At 36.3% G+C, this 12,702-nt stretch overlaps 1 protein-coding gene across 1 annotated transcript in view; it reads left to right on the top strand.

The window, feature by feature from the left end:
* Positions 1 to 10,828, top strand: part of COL24A1 (collagen, type XXIV, alpha 1) — a 178,394-nt gene extending 167,566 nt beyond the window's left edge. The window contains exons 55-61 of the mRNA XM_009884884.1: positions 3,611 to 3,646; positions 3,742 to 3,768; positions 5,075 to 5,140; positions 5,904 to 6,072; positions 7,429 to 7,538; positions 8,645 to 8,860; positions 10,542 to 10,828. Of these exons, the coding sequence (XP_009883186.1) occupies positions 3,611 to 3,646; positions 3,742 to 3,768; positions 5,075 to 5,140; positions 5,904 to 6,072; positions 7,429 to 7,538; positions 8,645 to 8,860; positions 10,542 to 10,688 (771 nt within the window). The 3' untranslated portion in view covers positions 10,689 to 10,828. The remainder of the gene's footprint in view (positions 1 to 3,610; positions 3,647 to 3,741; positions 3,769 to 5,074; positions 5,141 to 5,903; positions 6,073 to 7,428; positions 7,539 to 8,644; positions 8,861 to 10,541) is intronic.
* The last annotated feature ends 1,874 nt before the right edge of the window (positions 10,829 to 12,702 follow it).

The following is a 12,702-nucleotide window of genomic DNA, read 5'->3' as shown; positions in this document are numbered from 1 at the left end:
GAAACAATATGATATGATAAGGCATAAACTGTAGTTTTCTATTATCATCTTTTATCTTAGATTTACAATCATTAATGGCAGTTATTACACTGTGTCATATATCAGACTATTATATTGCAGGATGTTGTTAGGCTTTACCCATTATGAGATACAGTGACATAACACTGAAATGACTGAAGTGGTCAGGGAAAGCTTCAAATTAATCAGTTTTGTTAAAAATACTTTCTTGGAAAATTTCAAAAGTCATGGAAAATATGGAAGTCCTTGGGATTGTTCATGTTTTCGAAGTTAAGCATATGTATCACGGAGTGTAAAATCAGTATTAGAAAAAGATTGCGGTTTTTGCCTTTGAACTTCTGTACTAGCAATCAAATTGGGTGATTAAAGAATTAAAGAGCACACTAAAACTAACTGTTCTATTATCTGCTTTTGTTATTATGAACTGGAATTACACTTTTCTTACTTAAATTCTAATGTGATCAAAGGGTAGATTAACTAGATTTGTTAAGGTAATCCTGAACATTCCAGTAAAACATTTGGCAATTAACTTAATCCATGAAAAGTGTAATTTAACCTTATTTTGCTGCTCTGCAACAGAAAGAACTTTTAGAACACCTCTACAGGATTTTCAACAGACTCTCTGCAGTTTTGTTATATTTTAAAGGCTTTTAAAGGAAATTGATATAGCCCTCTGAAGTTTAATGCAGTTAAGAAATGTAATATCCCCAAAAGTATTTCACTATACTTAACAAATAGCATTCAATATTTACCTTTTTTCACATGGGTTTTATTGGCAAGGAGACAGTGAATCAAGACAAATCACATTCCTCTTTTGCAAAATACCTTAAATTCATTGGAACAGTGCAGGTTTTGATTTTTAAAATATTCGGTTCTATCTCAGAAGCCACTTAAATTTGAACTAGTTTTGTCCCAAGACTTTTTGAGTCTTAAAATTGTGACACATGCCAAGAACATAGAATATTAACTGAAGCATTCAGTCATCTGAAAAATCCACTGGAATGTCTAAATCTCAGCACCCAGAACAAGGACATCTATTCATCAGAGAGCAGTGGTTACTTAGGGACAAACTGTTGAAAACTTTGTGCCTTGCCTTGACTTGGTATTTGCTTAATCAAGTCCTGAACCAAGATAAACAAATATGTCCTTACACTGTCAAGTTTATTTCTCGAGTTTGTTTTTCACACTTTCTCTTTCATTTTATACCAAACATACTTCACAAAGCACCATCAGACAGTCCAGTAATATATCCACATGGGATTGAAGGTATCCTGCAGCAGTCTAACAGCACCTGAGTTGCTGATCTGATTAATTAAATGTGGGGGTCAGCCTTCTCAACTGGCATACAATAGTGTACCTCTGTGAAACCCAGTTGATTGGCAACAACCGAGGGACTACCCCAAAACAGTGAACGTCACCTCTGCAAACTCATCTCTCATCAGTTTTGTAATAATGAATCACAATAATAATATTTTATGCCTATTTAATAGTAATAGGATTTCAAAGAAAATTTCAAGCTGGGCAATAATCAAACTCAGAAGAGTAAAGGGAAGCTAGGTACTTGCCACAGAATCCACGGGGATTTCTATACTACTGTATATGCTAAAACTACTTATTCTTTTATTTCCATTTTCCAACATTAATCATCAATGTCTTTATAAAATATCAGTAAATATTTACCTAAAAGATGGCTTAGAGTCTCTTCTATAGTGTAAGTGGATGAAACATAAATGAGTAGGGTCAGGATGTATCAGTTGAAAAGCTGACAGTATTTGCAGTCCCTGGAGCTTATGCCATTAAGGTCGTCTTAGTTAAGTATTAGAATACCATCTCTCTAAACACTTGGAAATCACTTCAGTTTTGATTCTCCCCTATTTTCCAAAGATCACGTGTAAAATGTGGATCTTAGGCTCAAAGCCATTTGCAGTCCCTCAATATAGCCTTGTTGGTACAGGTCTGGTGCTAGGAATTACATGTTGGCCCCCACTTCTCACACCCTTCATAATCCAGCACCTGAGCCCCTCTGGCATGGCCCGGGCAGGTGATGTGCAGGCACACTGAACTTGTGCAGCTGCAGAGATCATTGTAACCTCTGAGAGATGGATTCCCCAGTGGCTACCGTGTGCTCTGCCTTAGGAATATGTCTAGAGATAGTAAGAAATGCAGCTGGTCTTCTCCTAAGAACTGATAAATTTGGAGCCTCAGTGACTCCTATCTGCTTTGAGATCCTTTTTTTAAATACACATGAATCAATGTTAGATTGCGCCTGTCCTTTCTTTAACCATTTCCAGCTGCCCTTGATGCACAGCTTGAAGCACAGCCCAACTTCAGCAGTTGAAGCGTGACACTCGCAAAGCTCTTGCTTTGAAATCTCACAGCAAGAATACTTCTTATTACTATATTAAGTGATTTACAACTTAATACCTCTTTCGCTATACCAGTTTCACAATATTTGTCAGCATGACAATGTCAGATAAGATTATTTCTCTTTTGGCAGAGACTTCCTACTAGCATGACCATACTGGTGTAAGAGGGCTTTTGCTGGAACGGCTTATTGTGCTCAAATAACTGGTACAAGCAGCGCTCGCTAAGGAGTGCTTCGCTTACATCAACTTGGTTATGTTAAAAGGTTTTACTAATACATAATGCAGGTCTGGCCCATGCCTTTCATTCCTTCTTCTCTTTTGCTGGTATTAAGGCACTGCTACCTATTCTTTTCCTTGCCAGTCTTCTTGCTATTGTTTATGTTACAGCAGCTCCTAGAGGCTTTGAGTATATAGAGATTGAAGAAGAGAATCTAACAGCGACACAAGTACCACTGTACAATACTAAATATTCATAATCATTCCATCTTAATGTGAATAGTTGCTCAAAGAAAGAATAAGTCAGATGGGGTTATTGTCTTTGGGAGGGTCCATGTCTAACCCCAAGGCAAGCCTAAAACTTAGATTTAAGACTACGTGCGTTATAGGCAGTATAAGCTAGGGAAAAACAGCTGTTCCTTCTCCTCCTCTCCTCACCACTGCATCATCCTACACACTAAAATGATGCCACTTAAGATGAGGGAACAAGGGCATAACTTGGTGAATACACAGGAAGCCTGCAATATCACTGTGAAACAACGAACATGACATGTTCTGGCTGAAAATTGACACTGCTAACAAATGAAGCTAATAAATGCCTAGCAGATATTCATGGAGTAAAGCAGATCAGTCAGTTTTTTACAACTACGCATAACATTACTTACAGTGCTTTTATGATCACTCATCATTTATAGTACTTGTATTGGCAACATGCATATAATGCTGACACATTGTATAGCGTGTTATATATTAATACTTTATATGACTGCTAATGTTCCCTTAATATCATAAGTATATCACAGATAACCAGACAACCCAGCAATTCTGACAGGAATATTCACATGTATGGTACTTTAAGAATAGTAACTAATAATCTACAGCTTTACCAAAACCACTATTACATCTTCTTCATTGTATGCTTTGTGGCATTTTGTGATTTAAAAATATATAAATATAAAAGCAGACATATTTATGTGTAAGTTGTTGCATTTTATCTCCATTTCTTCTAGGGGCCTCAGGGACCTCAGGGCCAGCCAGGACCACCTGTAAGTGCATAAAAAAACATGCCTGTATTTTTCCATTGTGGTTGCATTATAGAAACATATGAAGCACCTAATATCTGGTTTCTCCCATTTTCCAGGGACCACCTGGACCACCAGGACCAAGAGTAAGTTCTGTAACAACCCTAACCTACAATACAGTTCTCTTTTGACAGTGAAAATAGCAAGATCCTCATTAAATGCATTGCTTGTTCCATCACTTGCACATGAAATGCAAATGTATTTTTCTACAACTTCCATCACTACAGTAATACATTTTTTGAACCTTCCATTTTACACTGTCAGTTCTGTTCTGCCACACTGTTGAGCCCTCAACAGGGAATGCTCATGGGCATTGCTTGTGGACTTTTGACATGGGTTAACTCTGTCACACTCTAAAAGGTTTTTCGCCTTTGTTCTGCATTTGAACACTCTAAAAGATAGCAACAGAAAATGTTGTGGTATTTCTGGCCCAGATGTTCTCCCAATACACACGCACACACAGATTGAGTTTGTTAAGGGATTGTGCCAGTTAGGACAGATTCAATATCTGAAGTGTTCTAAAGCTGTAATGATATATGTAATCTGAGAACAAATTGCAAGAACTAGATATTTGTGCATGTAACTTAATTCTTTGAAAATAAATAAACCTGTTGTCTGAGTCTGGTATATACATCATACAAACAGCAGAGAATGAAGACAAATTGCAAGAACTAGATATTTGTGCGGGTGACTTAATTCTTTGACAATAAATAAACCTGTTGTCTGGGTCTGGTATATATATCATACAAACAGCAAAGAATACGCAGGAAAAGGGCTTCCTCCTTCAGAGGCTAGTTTGTCGGTCTTGGTATTATTATGATAGATGGAACTCACAGATTTGGACTAAAGAAATTCAATGGACCTTTTAGAAGAATAATTCACAGCTTTAGAGAATTGTATTTGTGTATATATATTAGAAGACAACTTGTTTCAGTGGTCAGTCTGGCCTAAACCACGACAGTTCATGCATCACGAACACTGCTTTGATCTGTCAGCTGCTGATGGCTGACTGAGATATTCTTTGTGTGCTTCTCTGTAAAGGAATAACACCTTTTCACACTTACCTGGATTGGTTTTCTGAAGTGTATAAATTAAATGGCTGGGAGGAATAAGTCAGGACATTAGTCTACAATTATTATAGTATCTTTATTCCAGGTTCCCGGAGTGTGATCACTGAATTGGGTATGGGGGTGCTAATACAAAATAAATACGTTTTTTCTATATGCATGCTTGCATTCTTTGGAAATGGAAGGGAGTATCCTATTTTAAAAGTAAGTGTTTACAATGAATTATTTTCTAAAATGACAAAAGAATGAAGCAATTGTGTATCTTGCTACAGTGCTCAAAGAATTTACCACCTTTTTATATTCTGAATTATCTTTTTTTTTTCAGAAACAAGTGGACATCAACGCTGCTGTTCAAGCTTTGATTGAGTCAAACGCTGCACTGCAGCTAGAGGTAATATATTTCAATGTATTTACATTGTCATACAGGGTATGCAATTATAATTCTATTTTTGAGGACAGAATAGGGCTTCTTTACAAAGACAATTTAAATGAATCGTGGATGGCAAGTAATTACTGTAGAATATAATTAAATATGCTAGGATTTATAGGATACAATTGAAATTAAGTTAAGAAAAACAGCAGCATTTCTACCTTTTTGTCATGATTGGCAGTAATGGAAATTTATTGACTATCACATGTATCAGACTGTATCTGTTCAGCTGCAGATAATGATAGTGGCATTCAGGCCTTGATCCAAAAAATATTGCCATATATGCATGTGTGTGTTCCCACCGATTGCAAGAAAATTCCTTACGTGGGTGAAGTCAAATATATTTGCATATATTTTATAGATTAAGTCTAAAAGTAGATCTCACTGTTCAAAATCTGAAACTGCGAAGTAGACTTTAAAAATGCACTAATTTTTTTCTTTTTGTCTTTTTTTCCCTGTATCCATATTGTTATGTCACCATGTAATGATGGCATATTTGCATGATCTTAACCTGCCTGTAACTTCACTGCTTTGATAATTTTAATAAAATGTACTAATTTGTTTATTGGAATATGTTATTCTTCCCCTGTTTTATATGTCTGTTTGCATGCATTATAAATACTTTGCTTCTGTCTGGCTACTCAATGGCCATTTGACTTTTACTGCATATAATGTTGTTGTGATATGTCTTTGTGGTAACACATTTGCTAATGGCCCCTGGCAGAAATACCAGAATACTGAAGTAACTTTACTAGATCACAGTACAGAGATATTCAAAACGCTGCACTACCTTAGCAATTTACTGCACAGCATCAAGAACCCCCTTGGCACACGGGATAACCCAGCACGCATCTGCAGGGATTTACTTAACTGTGAACGTAAAGTAGCAGATGGTAAGTGCCCACTTTCATTAAAGCTTGAACACAACTAGGCTTTGAAATGTGTTGCTTCCAAATGTAACGTTCTACATCAAAATTCTAATGTGTTGATCTTTTTATTATGCAGTGTGCCTGACACAGCTATCTTTATTTAAGATAAAATTTTTGAATTTTAAAGATGAAATAATATTATATAGATATTAGAGAAGATTATATACATAAGTAAAAATAAAAAAGCATTCATAAAATTTGAAACTGAATCTAATTTTGTGAGTTAAAGTTTCCCAAGTATTTATAGCTAATCTGTAATGAATTTTGTGTGGATCAGATTCTAGATCCCTAATGAGAAAATTGCATACAGTACACAACCACTGTCAGAGACACTGACAGTTGTTGTATCCCAGAAGATCCTGAATCAGTATGTGAAACCAAACATAATTATCTAAACCTGTAATGTCAATACTGTGAAATAATTTGGTTTCTGAGCGACTAATAAAATAATAAATACCTGTAAATATCCCTGTTATCAAATATTATCATTAATAAGCTAAGGAGGAAATGGGAAATGAAGTTACAGGGAAATCACTGTTGTATGGCATAAATAAGGACAGATCAATTCTTTAAGACTCTAGTAAAGATGAGCCTAAGCTTTATTAGACCTGTGCTCTCCTAAATAAATCTTAGTCCCTTAGGGCCACAGAGGTCACTTACACACTCCTCCACTTCAGAGAATTACACACACACATATATAAATAGTACAGCACAGGCTCATCCGTATTTAACCATAAATTAAGGGAAACTAAATTCTGGTATAATTTGCATGTGTCCTATTTCATTCATTGGACTAAATCCCATGGATTCACAATGGCAAATACGCCTTATTAACTTCACTAGCATATGTCAGGTAGAAGCGTCTGATGGAAGAAAGACAGTGGAGAAAGAAAGGATCTTCAAGACGCTGTGAGAGCGAGAGAATTTAGATTGATATTTTACATCCTGATTATGTTCTCTGTATAAAGCCAAGCCCAAAGAAAAAAAGTTAAGTTTTAATACAGAAAGAGCAGACTGGACATACCATTTTTTTCTCCCTATTTAGCTGTAGAAAGTGAAAACATTTTTGAAACTCTGTTAGTATTCAAAAGTCATTGTATATGTAATCAGAATTGAATGGTTATGATAATTTTCCTCAGTATCTGTTTTTAGTAGAATTATAATAGTGAAAAGACTTCCATGTTCCTTTTCTTTCATTTCATACTGAAGCTATGGAGATAATATATCTAATACTTGCCAAAAAGTGTGAATATTTTAGCAAATTGTTCAGTAACAATTATATTTTTGTTTTATTTTCCATCTGGGATTATATACGATTAGGAAAATACTGGATTGACCCGAATATTGGATGTCCTTCTGATGCCATTGAAGTTTTCTGCAATTTCACTGCAGGTGGTCAGACATGTTTAACGCCGCTATCTGTGACAAAGGTGTGTGTTGCGTCCAGAAAGACTGTATCTTTGCTGGAACTCTGAACAAATGAATGCTTGTTTATTTAGCTCGTTAAAAAGTTGTTAGATTTCAGGGTTTTTTTTTAATATGCATCTTTGTGGAAGGACGTTACATATTCTGTTACAGAAGTTACAGATTTTCTGGAGAGTTAGTTTAACTTTCACTTTGTTCATTTACTCACCTTCTATGCTGGTAACATTATTTTGTTTTGCGTTATACTTTTCTATACAAAGCATAAAAATATGCCTGAAATGCTTCTAAGCTACATTAGTAGCTCATCACTCAGGGTAGCTAAGTGCAGAGATGCTGAGGTCATTGCAATGGGAAGTAAGAAAATGATGACTACTTTTCAACACTTAGCTACTTTTAAATGCCATTAGGCAGAGAGTGGTTTCCTTTATGTCATTAGTCCTTGCTCCTCTTTACGTGTAGTCTTCAAACCCTTGGGAATAAAAATGTTGTATTTGTGGAGTTTTGCACATGCACTGTAGTCATTAAGAGCATCAGAAATACCATAAAGTTCCCCTACACATTCCTACATTTGGAAGATCCCTGAATATGATCTAGTGTTGGAGAAATTCTTGTTGAGTAATGAGTAACTACATTTTCTGTCTAAAATCAAAGTATGCTCACGAATTTTTTGGATTTCAGTGGGATGTAGGTATTGCTGTAACCTGTGGTTTAAGACAACTAACCAGCAGAATGATGTAGCTGCACTTAAAACGTTGCTGCTGATAATATCTTTATTTGAATCACAGAATCATTTGTTTCAGTTTCCTTATTTAAAAAATGTTTTCTGCCCAGCTGTGTTTCAACAAGGTTGTAAGCATTAGCAAATGTTTATATTTAAGCTTTGAAAATGTCCTATGAAAGCTTCTGTTTATAGTAATCACTGTAATAGAACCTAACAGCTCTCCTGAAAAACACAAATCATGTTCTTTGGCATTGATCCCAATGTGTAAACATGTATAAGCGCTCCCATGCCTGAACACCACACATGTATGTGCAACGTCACTTTGTGTTGCTGTGGTCATTTGGCATAGTTCAGCTGTAAGTCTAATGATGCGTTTCTCTTGGAACGTAGCTGGAGTTCGGCGTTGGAAAAGTGCAGATGAACTTCCTTCATTTACTGAGCTCAGAAGCAACCCACAGCATCACTGTTCATTGCCTGAACACACCAATGTGGAGATTAAATAATGCAGGTGGCCAGAAAACATCTGTTAGCTTCAGAGGATGGAATGGTCAAATATTTAAAGCAAATACGCTACTTGAACCGAAGGTGCTTACGGATGAATGCATGGTAAATACTTTTTAGCACTAGCATTATTAAAACCATAATGGAGTTACTGTTTAGACATTATTAACTTTCTGCAAATAAATAACAATCATTTAGATGAACATCCCTTAAAGCTTACTTCTTACATTGTTCTGCATATACCTTTATATGCCAACATTTTGATATTGAATTCAACATCTACCCAAACGTAAAAACAATTGCAGTAATGCAGGGTATCTATACTCGCTGTTCGCATTGAGTGTCGTGTATTTCAAGTCTTTACTGAGACACTGGAGAGAGATCAGAACAGAAATAACAAGGTCCTCAGGGAAACTTCAGGAACAGTTACTCTCAAAATGAAAGTTCAGGCTTCAGTAAGAGTTCTGTTGAGGTTATCTAACACCAAATCTCAGGTTGAAACAGGATGGAAATTATTTTTTTGGATGACTAAATATCTTTACATTCATTGACTATGAGTTAATTGTTTGTTTATTTAATAAAATAATGATGATTGGAAATGGACTCCATTTCTAACTAAAATATTAAATCATGTTTCTAGTTAGAAAAAACTGGAAGAGCTTATTAACTTTCTAATGCCTATTAGGTTGTTCTACTCACCAAGATGTGAGCCGTTTGGTAAATGTCTTGGTAGAACACTATGAAATAGAGGAGGCAAGCACTTTACACTTTCAGTATTTTATATCTCTGCTTTCATGTACAATAATGAAAGACATGAGACTGCTTCCATATCGATACAGTGGTGTCAAGTGAGATTTTTAATCTCAAGACAGAAAGTGGTTTTACTGATGCACTTTGAAGCTGTTATGCTTCCAGCCTTTATTAGTGCATACTAATGAGATGCTCTAGCCTGTGTCATGCAGCTAAGGTATGGCCATTGAAACCCCTTCTCCCCACCTCCCAGTCTGATGGGACTGTTTTAATCCCTGAGAAAAATTAAGGCATACAGTGGTGGCTATTGAGAAGTGCCCTTTTTCTGTGAGATTTTACGAGGTCTGTTGCCCTTTCTGTGGGAAACTATGTACTGTACAGATCTGCTGCAGAATTTCACACATTTCCCTCTCTGCAGGGATTTCACTTTTCAGTGGTGTCCACTGTACTTGATGGGTTTTAAGAATGGAGTGATTGCACACATCAAGGCACTCCCAGCCTCAGACAATGTTATAATGTTATTCTATAATTTGTATGAGGTATCAATTTTTTTTACTGAGATTTTTAAAGGATTAGAATAATCAATACAAAGTTCATAGCAAAAATGCAGCTCTCATTCGCCATGATTATTCTTCAGGGGCCAACAAAGTCATTCCAGTGCACGTAGAGTTCATAACCTGAGACCTACTCTTCAGATTCAGAGCTGAATTCAGCAAGAGAACTAGGAGTCTGTATGAGCAAAGTGACAGCTTGCAAAGTGACAGGCGCTCTGCTCTGAGCTGTGTTGCACAGGGTCTGCATCCGCTGCGGGTGGATTCCAGGATGGGCTTTTTTACAGTTACAGTTTTGCCAGGGGTGCCCATGGTATTGCATGGAGAAATGGCATTTGTTAAATTACAGTTTCTTTAGGAACTGCCGGGAGAAGAAATGTTTCTCTCCTCCTCCTCCTCCTCTCATTCTTTAGGAACAATTTCCTTTTGTGTTTTGAATCTCATCTTTGATGTGAATCTTAATATTCTGCTCCTGTGTGTTGCAGATTGAAGATGGCAGCTGGCATAAGACACAGTTCTTTTTTCACACTCAGGACACTAATCAGCTTCCAGTTGTTCAAGTTAACGCACTTCCTCATCTCAAACCAGGACAGCAGCACTTCATAGAAAGTGGTTCAGTGTGCTTCCTTTAAGGTTTCTGTCCTGGGTTTTTTGCATCCATGTGGAATTGCTGCATAGATTGAATGCAAAAGTAACGATCGATTACAGGCAAAATTACTAGGAAACTGAAGAATCACTTTGAATAGTGTTGGTTAAAGAACCTCAGGAAGAAAAAGACTTCCTCCTAAGAAGAAATGGCATTGAAAAAGAAAAGAAAGAAAGAAAGAAAGAAAGGACTACAACAATTTTCATAAAATATTTAAAAAATATTGGTTGGTGCTTTCTTGCGTAATTTCCTGGAACTGAGTATCTGAACATGGAATTTTTCAGGACCTCTAGTGTTCTTAGCGATCTCTTTAACAGCACTGCAAAAAAAAACATCCTGAGGAAAGCTAGAAACATATGATACTAAGGAGCAATACTGGCTAATGCTCCTAAATGTGCAATAGCGTATATATGAAAAGTGAATTATGCCACAGTACAATATGTCTTCTTTTCTTAAACATTGTTTTATTATAGTCCGTGGTGGACACATACATCTTAACAGATGGCACACTACCTCTTTTGTGTTTCCTGTCTGTGTTGCCTTGGTGCTCTTCATAACACAAGGTGCTCATGGCCTTACCAGAGATTATTTGAGTCCCTTTTTATCTTTCAGACTGTATGTGCTGGTTACATCAGGATATGTTTCTGTTGTAAAGGTACTTATTTTAAATCGTTGGTCATATACTTCACTACAATTAAAGCATTATTTATGTGGATTTCCTGTTTAAAATATTTTTGGGTACTGTTGTGGAAATGGTATATGAGACAGCACATTGTATATGATGCATATAGTCAGAACAGTTAGTTTTACAGCCATTGTAAAAAATGTTGTAGAAGAGCTACCTACAGTAGTTTTGAGTTTTAGATTCTGTATTTTAGTTAACATTTCTAATGCCAAAGGCATCTTAAGATGATATATTGTGTATATATTTTTTAACTTGTGAAAAAAATCTACTACAGCATGTCATCTGAAATGGCTGCTGTTAAATTATAATCAGCATTTCATCAACCTAGAAATTCCATTTTTTGCAACATTAATAGATCATTTTGGGTTTTTTAAAATTAAGCCTAAAGTGTTCAAACATCTTTTTTTATTAAAAAAAGCACAATTTTACCATTAGGAAAAGCACTCTTTATAATGATATGCCTCTATCTATCATGAATCCAAAGTGTGTTCAGCAGTACATGGCAAGATGATACCAAACTATACTGGGGAGGAAGGGAGTGTTCAAACAACTTGTTTAACTGTCTTGATCCACAGGAAACCATACTTACCAAAGTATAATAAAATAAGCTTCCAAGCTATCTCTTTGTCTTTTACTGTTCTGGTTTGTATTGTATGTAGTTCATTCTTAGTAATGATGAAAATCCTCTAGAAGGGTATTTGTTAGGTGGCAGTGCTTCCTTTAGCAAAGGGAAAAGCTCTCGCTTTGTGCCATGGAATACTGCCAGAGTGACGGTGTGACAAGGTAACGTACACATACATCCCATTTTACATTTCATAGCGATGCATCAGGTTTCTTCCCTTTGAGAAAATCTGATAAAACTAAAGACAAAGCATGATCACAGAGCGATGATAAAGGTTAGAGAAAATACGTCATTTTTGCATTACACTCTGGCAGCACCACTTGACATTTGCTCTTAGTTTGGCTGTGGAGCAGATGCTGTGACAAATGGATTATTTATTTTTTGTAAGAATGTAGTCTTTTAGAAAATATTCTGCTTCATGTATATTTTTATTGGTCTCATTGCCCTATTTTTGGAAATTCTTTATAGCCTATATTTATGGTTTATATTAGCATGTCTCAGATATTACCTATTTTAAACACAAATAGCTTAAAGCGTTATAAGGTTGCACAGGTGTAAATAGGAGCCCAAAGGCTACAGGACGCTCTCGGCGCCGTACGGAGAGCGAGATCTCATCTTAGCTCCCTCCTAAGGCGGGTGGGAGCGGGGCCCTTCTCCCCGGCCCTAGCGCGGCAGGGTGAGGCCGCCGCCGTC

The sequence above is a fragment of the Charadrius vociferus genome, unplaced genomic scaffold (genome assembly GCF_000708025.1).
Source record: "Charadrius vociferus isolate BGI_N301 unplaced genomic scaffold, ASM70802v2 scaffold163, whole genome shotgun sequence".
Taxonomy (NCBI): Eukaryota; Metazoa; Chordata; class Aves; order Charadriiformes; family Charadriidae; genus Charadrius; species Charadrius vociferus.
This window is presented reverse-complemented; position numbering and strand designations above follow the sequence as displayed.